General features: G+C 39.3%; 1 protein-coding gene across 2 annotated transcripts in view; it reads right to left on the bottom strand.

Annotated features, from left to right (window-relative positions):
- The window catches only part of zfpm2a (zinc finger protein, FOG family member 2a), a 155,634-nt gene that overhangs the window by 98,097 nt on the left and 39,687 nt on the right, over positions 1–17,850 (bottom strand). For both annotated transcript variants that reach the window (XM_058376406.1, XM_058376404.1), the window contains one exon: positions 8,820–8,978. In XM_058376406.1, the coding sequence (XP_058232389.1) occupies positions 8,820–8,978 (159 nt within the window). The remainder of the gene's footprint in view (positions 1–8,819; positions 8,979–17,850) is intronic.

Raw genomic sequence — 17,850 nt, 5'->3', positions numbered from 1 at the left:
AGATTTCTCTTAAGCAATCTCCTACACAGGCCATAATTTCACTCTTTTTTTCCCATTCCTTTTCTATTACTCTTCATGACTATTTGTACTGTCAGGCCCAGAGTACCTCCTTCGCATACTCCTCATGTATAATGATGAGGATAACAAAGGCAAGTATCAACAGTTCCTCTACTAAGTAGCAAGAGAGGGAAGAGGGGGAGAGAGAGAGAGAGAGAGAGAGAGAGAGAGAGAGAGCAAGCGAGAGAAAGAGAAAGCCAGAGAGATAACATTAAAAGCACTACCTTGATCTGGGGCGAACATGTAAGCCCTGTAACGAAACGTATTGCGACTGTTTAATTACCGCTCAGGAAATGAAGCTACAAGATGATTCCTTAATTAAGCGGTGATTAAGGATTTTCTGCCTTCTATCTAGCGCTGTTTGCAATGCATTTTAAACACAATCGCCGAACGGCAACCTCTGAGAGAACAATGCCGCCAGGCTTGATGAGGGTTTCCTAGAATATAGTAGGAGCTGGCATGGGAAGACGGTGCAGATACACTAATATAATAGACTGCTAAACATAGAACGCTAGGAAGAATCGGCAACCTGGTTGGCATCAAGTCAACTTCTTAAATGTTGAAATGCCAGAGAGAGCTCTGAGCAGAAGTGGTACTGCTTGATGCCTTGTAGATAGAAGCGCTAATTTCAGCTAGAAGTCCATTTGCCAAAAAAAAAATAAAAAATGGAAGAAGAAGAAGACGAGCGCTGTTTGCCTACAGCGGGAGTGTATGAATAAAGGAGGCTAAACAATAGAAGACAGAGAATGTCATGATTGTGTGTGCTTGTCCATGCGAATCGGACATTCTCCCCAGCATAATGTTACACAGGTCAATAAGCTTACAGGCGATTTACACAAACGCCTCCTCCAGCAAGGTAGAAACAAAGTCATATTGGCTTCCCCCCACCTCCCTCTCAGCATTGCCTCCACCGGAGCAGCCCTTGAAAATGTCAATCCGCAGATTTTAAGGAGATCTGAGCCTCCTAATCCGGAACAAACTGAGACAGAGAGATGTTGTGAAGAGAGATTCCTTTCATAATGTCCATTGCTACAATGAATGAAGTAAGGGTAGAGTCCCTTTTAAAGGAAGGTGGCAATTAAATATTGACAGTTTCTCCTAAGGCAAGGGTGTCCGATCTTATCCGATCTTTATGGGCCAGTGTGGGTGCAGGTTTTCACTCCAATCAAGAAGGAGCCACACCTCATTCCACCTGTTTAATCAACTGATCTCGGCTTTTAATAGACTTATGTGTGGCTTCTGCTCGTTTGGAACGAAAACCTAGACCACACTGGTCCTTTGCGCATCAGATTGGATACCCCTGCCCTAAGGTCTCACTTTCCCCCCTGGTCAAATGTTTCTATCTATGATCACCATTGTTGGTAAAGAAGGTATAATGATCAAGCCTAGATCAAGTACTGACAGGGGGGTCAATACTTAATCAAAGCTTATCATTGCACCATCTATACCGATGATGGATAGAAACAACAAATCTGGGAAATAAAATCAACGCAAGTAGTCCTCTAACTCACATTTCACCTTTCATCATTTTTGCCCCTGCCTCATGGTACACAAATCTCTGCTGAACTGATCCCAAACAAATTTCAAATGCCATCAATGGATAAAAAAGCAAGTGAGGCACTAAAATCCCTGCAAAATCTCACAAAGCACCCTGGTGGAGAGACGTGATTAGTGAAAGTGCTTGCTTCTGTCTTCTTCGAGAGCTATAAATTCCACAATCATCATAGTCTCTGCCAGTTCTTTGGGGTTTTTTGAGCACTTTCCCTAAGATTCAGGCTGGAAGCAGGGAGATCTGTCACATTTAGATTCTTTCATGCATTCTTAAATGTTTATGATTCACTTCCTCCTCCAACTCCAAAAGTGATGGCTCGGCAAACTGCACTTCGCACCAATTTCCAACCACCACATGTTGGGATCTCCACTTTTGTCTGTCCTTTGTTAACATCTGCTGTGGGAAGAGGTGCTGAAGAGATCTGTCTGGTAGGCATGATCCTAATTAGCTTGGAAGTAGCACAAACAAAGAGTAAATCATTTAAACTCAGGGTTAGCAAAAGGCGAAGTTCGGAGGGATTCTGGCAAAGTGAAGGAAAATGGGTCCTGGCTCTGGTAGTATCAACAGGTTAGGAGTAGAGGCTAAGTTATACCAAAGGGCATACCTCTTCTCACAATTTCTTTTGTTTAACATTGTCTTGTCAGTTGTCAGGGAGCTTGTGCTATACACTTTTGGTACACGATGAATCTTTCCTCGACTAGACCATTAGCTCAATCTGTATTTATTCAAGAGTTTCCTTATAAAACATTGCCTTTAGCTCTGTTGCCTAGCAAAGGGAGTTTGCATACTAGGACCCCTTTACTGATCATGTACTAGGCTCTAGATTTAACCATGTACAATAATATCTTGGTTATTTATTGCCATTTCTTTTACCTTGAACTTTCTTCTACAGTTCTTGCAGTGATTTGATTCAACCAATTCATTTCAGAAATAAGAAAATAACTATAGCAAGATTGATAAAATGATAAAAGTGGGTTGAGATTTCCACCATCAAATTTTAAAAAATGAAGACCCATGGATATAATTGACAGACCCTTGGGGGATCCTGGACTTTACTTTGAGAAGCACAGGACCAAGGTTTGGCAAAGCTTTGGTTCGGACCCCTTCTTTGCATATCGAATGACGATAAATGCCTAACTGCCAAGTCTATTTAAGCACCGGGGTTATTTTGGGCCATAATCCAGAATTTTTGTTCTGCAGCTGAACTCAACCAAGACGTAATTATGTTTTGAGCCTTTAGTTATAAGTGACGGGCTGTTCCTTCTAATTCAGTTGTACTCTGTGAAACTGATGGATCAGGAATCCATCTGACTTTTGTGGTTTTCCACTCATCTATGGGAGGAAGGTGAAATTTCACAGTTGCTATAAAAAAGATGACATCCAGGAAATAAAACATCGTCTTAAAATTATAGACAAAAACGTGACAAGGGAGTGTAAATCCCGCTGGTGCCTTGCCGCACCTTTCACCTTCCATAAACATGGAATCAACCGAGCCCAGGCAGGTCCGTATTCGAAGGGAGCTTCGTTAATCATCAAAGAAAAGGCAAGGTCATGTCTGTGGAGTAATGGGGTCCCTTTTTTCCATTTCCCCTCTTTCTGCCATCTGTGTATGGCTGTCTCGATAGGTCCCTGCTCTCCATCTCATGTTTATTCACATCCCTTTGCTCAGCTCAATCTATTCAGTGGCAGGGACTTCATTTCACACCGAACTATGCTGTTTCAATACCATTACGTGTGAAGCCATTGACTGGAGCCCCTCGACCATTTCATGGTACATGACTACGCGGTGGCTCCACTGGAGCCGAAACGCTCCCCAGATAGTTTAAAGTGGTCACTTGGAAGGGAGCTCTCCACAGTCTCGCTCATCTTTGTACAAATGCTGTTCGGAAATGCTGATGACTGATGTGCGGGCTTTACGTCTGTGAGATGGATTTATACTCATTATTGTGACATTTTGAGGGCAGTCTTAGCAATCCCAAGAGACACTGTCATTTGCTGTCTTATAAATGTGAAGACAAGTTACCACAGGTAGATACGGTGGATGAATTGCATCTATAACATGTCTTCTTTAAATGTATCAATAAAACGATATTCAAATTAAATGTTTACTTCACTATTTTTATCCAAAACTGTATTATGTGAAACCTAGCAACTTTAAGCTCTGCCCACTAAGCAAGATCACATCATGCCATATATCCCTAAAAAGCTTGTTTTCTAAAATATCATGAATAATTCATGTCAATTTTATTTATAAATTTTTATGCACCACACTATGTGTAAAAAATTCTAGAGTTTCTAAGATTTCTAAATTTTTTTTAACTGCGTTCATTGATATCCATAATTTGGAGGAATATGCAAAGGAATTTGCCAAAATGTTGATTTATGTTGCAAAAAAATAAAAATAAATAAAAAATAGTGAAGGGTATTTTCACGATTAAAATGAAAACAAAAAACATTTCAACAAAATGTTCTGTAAAAAAATTTCTCCTGACAGCATCGTCACAATGAACTTAACCCTTTAATTCTAACATCTTACTGTATACTTAATTAAACAGAGCCTCATTTCAATATGTAAATATAAAAAAGTAAAACAATCAAGCACAATGTAATCTACTGTTTAAAAAAAAATATTCTAAATATTTAAAAAAAAATAAAATAAACCTATTCACCTGTAGCTTTAAAAGGCAGCTGGACTAGAAAACAGTGTTTATTAGAACTCTGGGGGGAATTTTGGATAACACTGCCTTTTATCATACAAACAGCGTCCTGACGGCTGACCCTACATGATGTCTTAGATGTCTGTGCGCTGATTCACCATTGCTGTTTTAGATCTTCAGTTCCATATCAACTGCTGCAGATGTTTCCTTTCTCTTATGCCTGCTTCCTCTTTTTCCTTGTTCGATTTTGGATTAGCTCTTTCCTATGGAGTGGGTTCGTGTCCACATTTCTGGGCTTTGCAGCGTTTGTAAAGGAATTTCAAGGACATTGGTCATATTATAAACTTGTGGGCTACCGAGCTAGAACGAACTAATATTAAGAATAATGTCAGCTATGTATAATAACATATCAGTACTACACATCTACGGTCACTACGCTTGTGATCTTTGACCAGGAAGAACCATTTCGCCTTCAAGATGCAACAGTTTTCCTTAAGTCCACCCCTTTCCACCTTACACGTTATAGAACCTCTAGAGCCATTCAGTTTCTTGACCTTTCATAACTATAAGAGGCTTTGCGATTTTGCAGCACTAATAAGACCGTGGCTATGTTAACGAACATGACAGCTTCGTTCTTTGGGCTTGGAGCTTTTAAGACCTATTATGAAGTGAAATTCTGATGGAGGGTTTACGTTTCCCGGTGACAAGCCCATTTTGGAGCTGCACAGATTCTCAGTTACTCTGTTAGGAGCTCGGCAGAAGCTGGTACGCTGGAGACCTTATTCTCCTCTACAGTCAGCGGGACTGATAAAGGCCCAGGGAAGAGTGGCTCCTATTGAAAGGAGACGTTCAATTCAGCACTAATTACAACACGCCGTCACTTTGGAGAGGGTTCACTTAATCAAGAGGGCCCTTCTTCTGTCTTCGTATGAGGGCGGAATAACACGCGTAAACCGTTTAATGCTGGGATTGCGTTCGCTTTTAATTCTTGCCGCTCTGGCATAAGTGGGGTATATTTAAGCCATTTCGACTCAGGGCTAAATGACTTTTAAAAGAGATCTAATAGAGAAGAGGATCAAGAGGAAGAAAATGGCTACACCTGATGAGCGTGCACTTCTTGCTAAATAAGGAAGGGACGTTTGGAGAATTACAGAACTGCGATGGGAAATGGGGAGCTTATAGAATTAAAGGAGATAGGAGAAGAACTGGGAAATCTGACGTACGTGCTCGGACCATGACAAGGCCAAAGATTACTAAAGTATCTGCTAAATGGAATAGTTAGAACTTTAAGGCAGGGTAGGTTTAGTTTGTGCACAGCCATTGCAAAGTTAAAGATTTTTTTTTTTTGCTAAACCTCTTGCCAGAGAAAGGAGCAATCAAAAGCTAACATGACACACTCTGAAGTCAGTTAAGAAAAAAAGTTATGATGTGGGTCTCTGCTACTTACAGCAAATGCAAGAATAATGGACTTTTTTTTGTTAGCTTTTCTCTGCAATGAAGCTGTTAAAATCCCACTATGTTTTTATTTCTTATTGTTTTTGGTCACCTGTCACTTCCCATCCACCATCTAGCTCTCCCCATCAGTCACACAGAGAGAGGTGAAGCTTTTCTATCTGCTGCTCATGCTTCATCATAGCGTAGTCTGCCCTCTTCCGCATACATGAGTTCATATGATTGGCTAGTATTTTTTTTTTTCTTTCTTTTTTTTAAATTAAAAAATAGCATTATTATATTTTTTTTACTTCCTTTGCTTATACTGGTAATTCTAGTTCTATTTTTATTATAAGTATTTTTTTTTAAATATTCTATTTTTATTTTATTTTTATGACAGGAATGTACCGTGTATGCTTTTTTTACATTTTTAATTTTCTGAATTTTTATTTTATTTATTCACTTTTTATCAAGTAAGTTACACAAGCTTTGCTACACAAGTATTTATTTTTTTTTTATGAAAAAATATTTTTATAATATCTTTACATTTTTTTTATTCCCTTTGATTATTCTGGGAATTCTACATTATTTTTTATTATAACTATTTTAAAAAAAATCTATTTTCTGTTAACTTTTATGACAGCGACGTACCTCAAATGGTCATGTATGTGATGAATAAATCTAAATTTCCAAATTATCTGAATTTTTATTGGGTCACTTTTTATCGAGTAAGTTGCACAAGCTTTGCTACACAAGTATATATATAATTTTTTTTTAATTAAAAAAATATTATTATAATATTTTTTATCTATTTTTATTCCCTTTGATTATACTGGTAATTCTACTTTATTTTTATTCTAACTATTTTTAAAATATTTTATTTTAATTTTACTTTTATGTCTATGTGTACTTTTACTTGTGTATGTGATGAATAAAATTTCGAAATTTTCTAAATTTTTATTAGTTCAGTTTATCGAAAAAACTACACAAGCTTTGATACACAAGTATGTTTATTTTTGTTTGTTTGTTTTATCCGCAGTTTTGTATTTAATAATATTTCCAAATTTCTAATGTTTCTCCAACATTAAACTCCAGCCCTGAAAATAACACAAAACACCCCCCCCCAACACACACACAAAAGGCGTATTTAACCTTGAAATGAAACAATGACAGTGTCATCACTATTAACATTCCCCCACTTACCTGCTATGTTTTCTTTCTGTTTAACAACAAAAGGGAAATGATTATTAGTGTGCCTAGCTAACGGGGAAAAAAAAAAACATAAAAGGATAATGTTTTTCAAAGAAATGCCCCGTGTAAAAATCCCACTAGGCACAATGGTTTATAAAACAGCGTGACAGAAGCGTAATTCAAAAAATAAAATACACAACAAAAAAAGAGGCTCGTCTTTTGAAGGCCAGCGCCGATTCAAAGCGCAAGCTGCTGATTAAAAAGTCAAATTCCTGGTGATGGGTGGTGAGTGAAGTCGGGTACACCTGGGGTGGAGTGTAGGTGTGTGTGTGTGTGTGTGTGTGTGTGTGGACAGGGTTTGTCTGGTTCTGTAACTTCAAGCAAAAGCTCTTTCGGTGGTGTGATGTGACCAAAAAATGAAATAAATACAAAAGACTTAATTGAAAACCGAGTTCAAAGAACAAATGGTTGGCTGACTTTGTTCCTTTCTCTCTTTTTTTTTTGTATTTGATAGAAGTTGAGCAATATTCCACCTAAAAACACACACTTCGTGGCAGAAGCTGGCTTCAGGAAGATGTGAGCTTTAGCCAATTCTCTGCCTGTCCTCAGATACAGGGATCAAATATCAAACCCTGTGGCTATACACTTGGACGCAGAGGTTCCGTTAGAAGTGTGTATGCCCAGACCTTTTTTTTTTTTTTTACCCCGATGTACCAGCCAAAAAAAAAATGCTGGAGAGCAGTGGCCTTGACTTGTGTCCTTTACTTACAGACAGTATAGTAAGTAATGAATGTCATGGTCATGGTGTCCTATAGACACAGGTCATAGGGTTGTGTTTCCTCTGAGAATCCAGCTAAACCACATTATTCAAACTGCTGCTCATGCTCAGGGTAGAGAAAAGAGCTATTTGCCCTCTTCCACATACATGATTGGCTAGTGCTGCAGTGATTGATCAGAGAGAGAGACAGAGAGAGAGAGAGAGAGATTTGGTTTGCTACTTGCTAAGAAAACAATATTTAAATGAAAAAATATAACAATAAAAATCTTTACAAAAGAGTTTAACGAGTCTATCTGAAATTGAGTGGGGAAAAATCTGAAAAGAAAAAAAAAATCAGTTTTACCACAAAAAAATCACATATTCATATTTATTTTAAACATTTATTTAAAAAAAAAAAAGAACATAATTTTTATCTTAATTTTTAGCAAGTCAAAAGGTCAAATTGGCGTGAACATCATCTTGGTCATCTAAATAGAATTTATTGATTTATTTTTAATTATTATTATTTTATTTAATAATTTTATTTTAATTCTAGGGCACACTTAAAATTAGATTTATTTTTATTTTATTTATTTTCAATTATCTACAGCTGCACAACCTTTTCAAGCATGATAACATCACTGACCATAGCAGCTGAACGCTAACAGCATATAAATGTCACTGAGAGCTAATAATAACTTTAATATCATTTTTGAAATAAATCATAATTAGACTTAACTACCTAAGACTGTCTTCCAACATTCCTCTGTTAAAGGGACATGGGGGAAAAAATTCAGCTTAGCCTCAGTTATAACATTTTTATTCTCTCAAACGTTAGCTAGCATGATAATAAATCTGTCAATACAAACTAGCTGAATGCTAATCGCCAGAACCTGTGTGTAGTAGCAGAGAGATTACGTTATGCCTTTTCTCTTTTGAAATGCAGTAAAAGTCAAATAAATAAATAAATAAATAAATAACAACTCAAGTAAAGTACAGATAAAAAAGACAGTCTGTGGAATGTATGGGACTGATTTTGGATTAGCAAGTTGCTAACCAATTAGCTAAACTACTAATCCTGAAAATTTCAGCGGCTAGCATTCCATAACGCTAAAGCTAAAGTGCGCCCTTGCTCCTTAATCCTACTCTGACTCAGCACTTTTTAGCCTCTGACCTTTGGCGCAGAAGTACTCCATGTCCTCACAGCCGAGGTTTTCTGTCTCGAAGTCCGTCGTGAAATTCTCCTCGGCTGAGAACTCCTCTTTAGCCGCGAGCTCGTTCCCCTCGGACACGCATTCCTCCTCTTCCTCTTCCAGACCATCGTCGAGGGGACCTGAACACGTCCAGAGAACAGAGAACAGTCACACACTCTTCACACACACTCTGTAGACACACGATCAGTGAATCTCACACAATAGAACCACAGCTACGTGTGAACGAGTAATTAGCATATTAGCTTCATTAGCTGCAGCGTGTGAATGGATCCTGTAGGATTCGGGAGTCTGGCTAGAATTTACTAACAGCTTGCTATATCATACACCAGGGTCTCCTGCTCTGGTAACAGGGAACAATTTATTTATTCAGATATTCCACTAAAGGTTAACGGATTAAAATATTTACAGCTAAAGTAGTGCAGACATTAATCTAACGCTAATAACGATGCTACACGAGTCTTTAGCAAAGCACAAAAGTGGTTCGGCATTAAAAATAGAACGCAATGAAGCGTCTGAAGCTGTTTTTTTCTTTTTATCCGAATTCAGCATAACAGCAAGTGCAGTGGAGCCACATCACACACGGTTCATCTCATCATGCCTGCAGCTGATGACACACACACACACACACACATACTATTATAGCCTAATGTGCACATGCATGTGCAAAACCTGCCTATAACTACAGAAGCACACCCCCCCACACACACTACACATAATATCCATAATACACCAAATAATAATATTTATAATTTTCCACTCAACCCCAGTGTGGCTGACTCAACCCCGGTGTAGTCAGTTAACTTAAGCGTCTGATATCTACTTCATTCATTTTTATATAATTAATATTTATACAAAATACTGATAATTAATGGACCACAAATCATCCCACATCCCACACTATATACAAATAGGCAACTATATTATAATCAGCAACTATACCTAAATATAATATAATAAAATAAGCAAGTATACTATAATATAAGCACCTATAATATAACATAATATGTAAAAATAGGCAACTATACAATACAATAAGCAATTATTCCTTAATATAATATACTTTAATCAACTATACCTTAGTATAGTATAACATTATGTAATATATGGAGCAGCATGGTGGCTTAGTGGTCAGCACTGTTGCTTCACAGCAAGAAGGTCCTGGGTTCGAACAAGCAGGGGCTTTCTGTGTGGAGTTTGCATGTTCTCCCTGTGCCTGCGTGGGTTTACTCCGGTTTCCTCCCACAATCCAAAAACATGTACATTAGGTTGACTGGTAATTCTAAATTGCCCATAGGAGTGAGTGTGTGTGTGGTTGTCTGTCCATATGTGTAGCTCTGTGATGGACTGGTGACCTGCCCAAGGTGTACCCCTGCCTTTCGCCCAATGTGTGCTGGGATAGACTCCAGCAGACCCACATGACCCTAATTAGAAATAAAGTGGGTATAGACGATGGATGGATAATATAATATAATATAATATAATATAATATAATATAATATAATATAATATAATATAATATAATATAATATAATATAATATAATATAATAAGCAACTATACGAAAACATACTACATAAAAATAGGCAACTACACTATAATATACTGTACTATAATAAGCAACTATACCTTATAAGTATTCCTTATAATATACCTTATAACTATACATATATAATATAATATAATATAATATAATATAATATAATATAATATAATATAATATAATATAATATAATATAATATAACATAACATAATATAATATAATAAGCAACTATACCATAACATACTATATTATAATAAGTAACTAAACTATAAGAAATAAAAAATAAAATGAAGGGCAGATTTTTGTTAAAATTAAGAATACAGACCCTGTTTCTCATGACTTTTCTATAACTGCACATGCTGAAGTGTTTAATTTCTTATTTGTACACACATCTGCCAATCATTCACAATTTTATATATATAACATACAACATATCGTATGTTTTTCACAGATTGCAGCTACGCTTAATGTTACGGAAATTCAGAGGGACGAGTTTATAGGAACATCCTCGCTGTACAGAAATCTGCCAAGCATTCCCAAGCTGAATTTAGTATTTAACAATGTAGTTTAAAATTTTTTTTTTTAGCATTTAACGTTGTAAAACGTCGGAAAATAAAGTCTTGTTCCTGTTTTTGAAAGAAAAGAAAAATAGAAACAGTTGTTCCATCAGTAGACTCTCTTGTATTCTCAATTCAGGTTAATTAATAAATAAATAAATAAACAAATAAATAAATAATAATTATGACACAACTTGTGATGTCACCAAGGGGGAGGAATTTTACAACATTGTGATGAGCGGTGTCCAATATTCATCACAAATAAGTAATTACATGGTTACGTTTTGTTCAGTTTGTCAATTGTGTGTGTGTGAGTGTGTGTGTGTGTGTGTGTGTGTATGTGTAGAAATCAATTTTAACAGCATTTAAGGATGGAGAATTTCTTTTTTAACTAAATACATTTTGGGTTGCCAGATTTTGTCAGAAAACAAAATATCTTTAGTAAATATGGAATATGAAAGAAATTTGATTTCAGGCCATGTGAAACCTGTGTACACGTACGATTGCAACCAGCGTCAAACCCACACACAGCTAAACTACAGGACTAAAGTGTATGTGCATGAGCAAAGAAAAATCTCACAGCAAAAACTCATACGCATAATAAAAAAAGCCCAGCTTTGAACCCAGCGTCGATACTCTAAGTGCCGGAACAATGTGTCTGAGGGAAAGTTGCTCGCTCGCTGCCTCCTGACTTTTCACACCAGCGTTAGCACGGCAACGAGGAAGAAAATACTTTTATTAATTTGTTCACCTTATCACAGGGTACAATGTTGATTTTTCCATTTACATACCATGCCTTTGGGTAATACAGCGCTGCAATCTGAAAGGAGACACTTTTCTGTGTGATTAATTTTTTCCCCCTATGTGCAATATTATTTTCTCTAAATCTAAATGATTTAGAGTTTTGCTTGTAGCCGTACATTTCGGGATTTGCATATTACTGTTTTGCAGCAATCCTGTTCGGATGGAATTACGGCTACCTGAGTTGCATTAAGACAGAGAGAAGAAAAAAAATATCATAGTGCATTTGAATATATATAATGTTTCTGCGCCTGAAAGAAAAAAAATATCTTTTGTAGTGCACATTTTCAGAAAGCTCACTTATATATGTGTGTACTCAGTGTGTGTGTGTGTGTGTGTGTGTTTGTCTCAAAATACTTTTCAGCAGCCAAAGATTCAATACTAATATACACTTTACTTCAACTGACTAAAGCACAGAGGCCACACCTTTTTCACCTGATTAAAGCACAGAGGCCACACCTCTTTCACCTGGCTAAAGGATAGAGGCCACACCTCTTTTACTCTGATTAAAGCACAGAGGCCACACCTCTTTCACCTGATTAAAGCACAGACACCACACCTCTTTCACCTGGCTAAAGGATAGAGGCCACACCTCTTTTACTCTGATTAAAGCACAGAGGCCACACCTCTTTCACCTGATTAAAGCACAGACACCACACCTCTTTCACCTGATTAAAGCACAGAGGCCACACCTCTTTCACCTGATGAAAGCAAAGAGGCCACACCTCTTTCACCTGATTAAAGCACAGAGGCCACACCTATTTCACATTATTAAAGCACAGAGGCCACACCTCTTTCACCTGATTAAAGCACAGACACCACACCTCTTTCACCTGATTAAAGCACAGAGGCCACACCTCTTTCACCTGATGAAAGCAAAGAGGCCACACCTCTTTCACCTGATTAAAGCACAGAGGTCACACCTATTTCACATTATTAAAGCACAGAGGCCACACCTCTTTCACCTGATTAAAGCACAGACACCACACCTCTTTCACCTGATTAAAGCACAGAGGCCACACCTCTTTCACCTGATGAAAGCAAAGAGGCCACACCTCTTTCACCTGATTAAAGCACAGAGGCCACACCTATTTCACCTGACTAAAGCACAGAGGCCACACCTCTTTCACCTGATTAAAGCACAGAGACCACACCTCTTTCACCTGATTAAAGCACAGAGGCCACACCTCTTTCACCTGGCTAAAGGACAGAGGCCACACCTCTTTTACTCTGATTAAAGCACAGAGGCCACACCTCTTTTACTCTGATGAAAGCACAGAGGCCACACCTCATTCACCTGATTAAAGTATAGAAGCCACACCTACTTATCCCTGACTACAGCACAAAGGCCACTCCTCCTGTACTCTAAGCACAGTAGCCACACCTTCTTAACCCAGTCTACAGCACGGAGGCCACACCTCCTCCACTCTGAGTACAGAAGCCACACCTCAATTATTCTGAGCACAGAAGCCACACCTCCTTACTGCTGTCTACAGCACAGAAGCGACACCTCCTTATTCCTGTCTACAGTACAGAGGTCACACCTCCTCCACTCTGAGCACAGTACCCACACCTCCTTATTCCTGACTACAGCACAGAGGCCACACCTCCTTATCCCTGTCTACAGCACAGAGGCCATGCCTCCTCTACTATAAGCACACAAGCCACACCCCCTTATCCCTAAATATAGCACAGAGGCTACCAACATTCTTAACGCAGAAGCCACACCTCCTTATTCCTGAATACAACACAAATGCCACACCTCCCTCATTCTGACCACAGAAGCCATACCTTCTTACTGCTTTCCACAGCAGAGAGGCCACGCCTCCTCCACTCCGAGTACAGTAGCCACACCTCCTTATCCCTAAATATATAGCAGAGAGGCCACTCTTCCAGCATTCTGAACACAGAAGACACACCTCCTTATCCCTGACTACAGCCCAGATGCCACGCCTCCTCCACTCTGAACACAACTTTCAGCCTTCTCATTTCATTCAGAATACGTGACTCATCACTTTCCTTTCGGCGTAATCACTCCTTGCTACATCCGAACACAAATGAAGTGAGGTCAAAGTTCTCTCGCAACACACACGTCCCTGGAGTTCGCTTCTGTTTGTTCTACCGCCGCATGCTCCGCTTAATCGAGTAATTATTATGGTTCAAACCCCTCCGAGAGTGTGCACTTTCTTCCTGAACGAGAGGCACTGTGAGAGAAGAAAAAAAAGAAGAAGAAGAAGGAGAAGAAGAAGAAAAAAAAATCACCCTGCTTTTTTCATTAATGATGCCTTTGTAGTGAACAGGAACTGGGCTTACATGAAAAGAATTAGTGCGGCGATCTCCAGCAGACACGCTGCGCAGCGCTGGAGTGCGCCACTTTAAATTAGGATGCAGGGTTGCGATCGTATCGCAGCCCGGGACTTTCCTGAATCGCAGGAAGGTAAGGATGAAGGGAGAGGGCTCGCTACGTCTCAATATGCTAAAGCTGTCGATAAGCATCGGGAATTGTATCGAAGCGGAGATCACTGAAGCTCGACCTGGTTGTCAGGCTGGAAGGAAAATGTGTCGAATCACACACACACACACAAACACTCACAGCTTGTGGAAGAAGAGAAACGGGTTTGTGAAGCTGAGCGAGGTGCAGATGTCAAACCTAGTAAAATTCACTTCGGCAATGCTGCGGCTGCTGATAATCAATTTGGAGATATGAAGCAGATTTACCAGAACATTAAATGTCATAGTGATGCTCTTCTGGGTGGTGATAAGTTAATATTCGAGAGCCTTGCTATCCTACCATGGCATGGACACGCCTGCCGTGATTTCACACCTTTCTAACCTGGATCTTTTCTTGAGAGTCACACTCAGGCGAGGGAGGATCTCGTTAAGCGTTAAGGTGGGACACAATGGGAGGACCGGTGATGCTCGGATCTGCTTGAGATCTCAACTGAGTTTACTGTTGCCACGGTACGAGCTTAAAGACATGTCTTTGCAGATTCTCCTGATACCAGGTGTGTGTGTGTGTACTTGGTAGCAGACCTTCCTGAATGTCACAGCCACCATAACTGATCATTTGTAAGACTATTTTCTCTCCATAAAATGGCTCTCTCATTTGGTTGAAGCCCATCAGCGAGGTTTCATTCTGATCAGAACAGTCTAGGAGGGGGTGTGTCGGGGGGGGGCGTGTCTCCACATCAACGACATCGGTCATGAAGAGCATAGCTTCCTAAATCATTTAGGGACATATTTTAGGGTATGGATGTCCAATCTTTTTCGTAAAAAGATAACCGATCTGATCTAATCTGCTCTGATAACCAGTGGCTACTAATTGTTTCGGTTGGAAACAAATCCCTACAGCCACCTCCGGGCCATTTCTGGACCATTCTGGGTCAAAAATTTTGTTGGTTTAGACGTCAGAATCGTACGGAAGCTTAACAACTACCACATCGGCTCATTAGCACAAATGATTAAGATCTTTACAATCTGATCTGTTTGAGCAGGTGAACAGATGATTAGGAGAGAGTTGAACAGACTGGAAAGACTAAAGCTCTGCTGCATCACTCTCTTTAGGTAGAGGGCTAAATCCTTCCGTCACAGGGATTGTGGGTAATTTCGGGAAACTGCTGTCAGACTGACATTTCTAGGAAAGAAGTTGTGATTGTTGTGGTTAAAAATGTCTGATTTAACTCCCGTGAGTGAAGACACATTATGTAACGATGTTCCATGATAGCTGATGAAGGTCGACGCACGTGAACGGAAGAATGCACGTTGTGATGATGTCACATGACACGTCTTGGCCCAATCCTGCTTCTGTAGGTTCTGTAGGGTTTATCAAATGAAAAAATAAAAGAAGCCCTCATAATATCACGTGTTGTGGAGTCAGATTGGGGCTTCTTAATGACTGTCAAGTCGGGGGAGGGGGTGTAGTAGGCTTTAGGATGGGAAATTTCCTTGTTTTTAGCTTTTTAGGAAATGCAGCCATCATCTGAGGTTCAATTCATTCCAGAAATCTTACATGACTGATACGTCCGCAGCAGACAGCGTAACATCTAAATGCTATCAAATTAAAACCAGACTAGAAGATGTGTGAGTGTGTGTGTGTGTAGATGGGGGGGGTTTGATGGTGATAGTGCACTTTATCAGCAGGGAGGCACAGTCTCAAACCAGGTCTCTGTTTCGTCCCCTAATTAGGGCGGAAATAATTGAATCGGATGGAACAAAGCGAGCGATCTCTTTTTTTAAAAAAAAAAAAATCATTTCGCTTCCACCTACGCTGCTTTTTATTTTATTATTATTATTTTTTAATCTCTGCATGCTATTGAAATGGGGAGCGAGCCTGGCCAGAGGGGAGTGAAGCGTGTGCCCAGCACCTGAGACCCAACATGAATGCGAAATGCTCCTCGCATGCCTATAGGGACGTCCGATCTGGCATCGCTCGCTCCAGGTTCCTTTGTGCCAAGGCAGAGACTGGCATGGTGTTAGAAGGTCCAGGTTGGCACATATGCATATAACACACACACACACACTCCGCAGTCCTCCATACAACCACACAGCAGATAGTTTTTTATTTTTTTCATTTTAAATATTTGCTGAAAAATATTATTTATTTATTTAGTTATTTATTATTTATTTATATTTTATTTAATTTTATTACATCATCTCCTTCCTACTTCCTTTTGGAACCTAGCTTTAGAAAATTCCTGAATATCAACACTTACTTTACACTAACCCCCTGTGTTTAGTTCTTGTTTGTCCCTCTGGGGTAAAAGCTTAAAGGTTTTTTTTATTTATGATCCTACAACAGAGGAAGAAACCCAGAGCACGAAGTCAGCTGGAAGACTGGTGTAAAGAGTCTCACGAAACCAAAGAACCACGTGGAAGTCTCCTCGGAGTGTTTCCATTTCAGAAAACGGTTTAGTAGAACCTCTGTACACCTTCCCACTTCAAAAAAAAAAAGAAAAGATTGTGGGGTCTGAACCATCTAAACTTCTAGACATTCCTCAAGACTTGAAGGAAGAGAGTACAGGAGGAAAGGAGGAAAGGAAGACTATCAGAACGATGGAATTAAGGGAAAGAGAAGAGGTTTCGAGGAAATAAATGAAAGGAAGACTGGATACTAGAAGCTCAAAGCCTCCAGAAGTGCCTCCATTTCTTCTTTCCTCAAGTCCATCTTTCCTCCATTCCTTTTTTCTCCAGTCCTCAATTCCTCTATTTCTTTTCCTCATGTCCATCTTTCCTCCATTCCTCATTTCCTCACCTCCTCCTTTCTTCTATTCGTTCTTTCCTTAACTCCATATTTCCTCTAGTTCTCCTTTCCTCTATTTCTTTTCCCTTAATTCTTTCTTTCCCTCATTCCTGCATTCCGCCAGCGCTCAGGAAACAAGAAGTGGAGAAAAGGCGACATGGAGAAAATGAGGACTGGAGGAAGGAGTGAACTGGGGATAGAGGACATGGGAAAAGAAAGGATGGGGAAAGAAAGGACTGATCAAAAGATGAAGAGGAGGTAAGGAATAATGGAGGAAAGTAGTACTGAAGAAAAGGGGCTCCTGAATCCACTTGTATTTCCTTCCAGTGGAAAGAAAGAGGAATACAGGAAGAGAGGAGTAGAGAAAAAGAGGACTGTAGGAAAAAAAGCCAAGAGGAAAAGAGGAGTGGAGGAAAAACAAAGCGGAGGAAAAAAGGACAAGAGGAAAAGAAGGGCAGGGGAAAAGAGGAGTGGAGGAAAAGAGGAGTGAATGAAAAGAGAAGTAAAGAAAAAACAAAGTGAAACAAAAGAGGAGTGGAGGAACAGAGGACCAGAGAAAAAGAGGTGTAGAGGAAAAACAGAGTGAAAGAAAAGGAGTGGAGGAAAAGAGGACCAGTGGAAAAGAGGAGTAAAGGAAAAACAGAGTGAAGGAAAAGGAGTGGAGGAAAAAAGGACCAGAGGGAAAAAAAACAGATTGAAGGAAAAGAGGATTAGAGGAAAAGAGGCGTGGAGGAAAGAGAGAACAGGAGGAAAAGAGAACAGGAGGAATGCAGAATGCCTTAAACACTCAATCTTCTAGAACTCTTCCATTTCTCCGGTCTCTCCTTCTTCCAGTCCTCCGTTCTTCTCTCCGT

The sequence above is a fragment of the Hemibagrus wyckioides genome, linkage group LG23, assembly GCF_019097595.1.
Source record: "Hemibagrus wyckioides isolate EC202008001 linkage group LG23, SWU_Hwy_1.0, whole genome shotgun sequence".
NCBI classification, from domain to species: Eukaryota; Metazoa; Chordata; class Actinopteri; order Siluriformes; family Bagridae; genus Hemibagrus; species Hemibagrus wyckioides.
The sequence above is the reverse complement of the archived record's forward strand: the minus strand, read 5'-3'. Positions and strand labels throughout refer to the sequence as shown.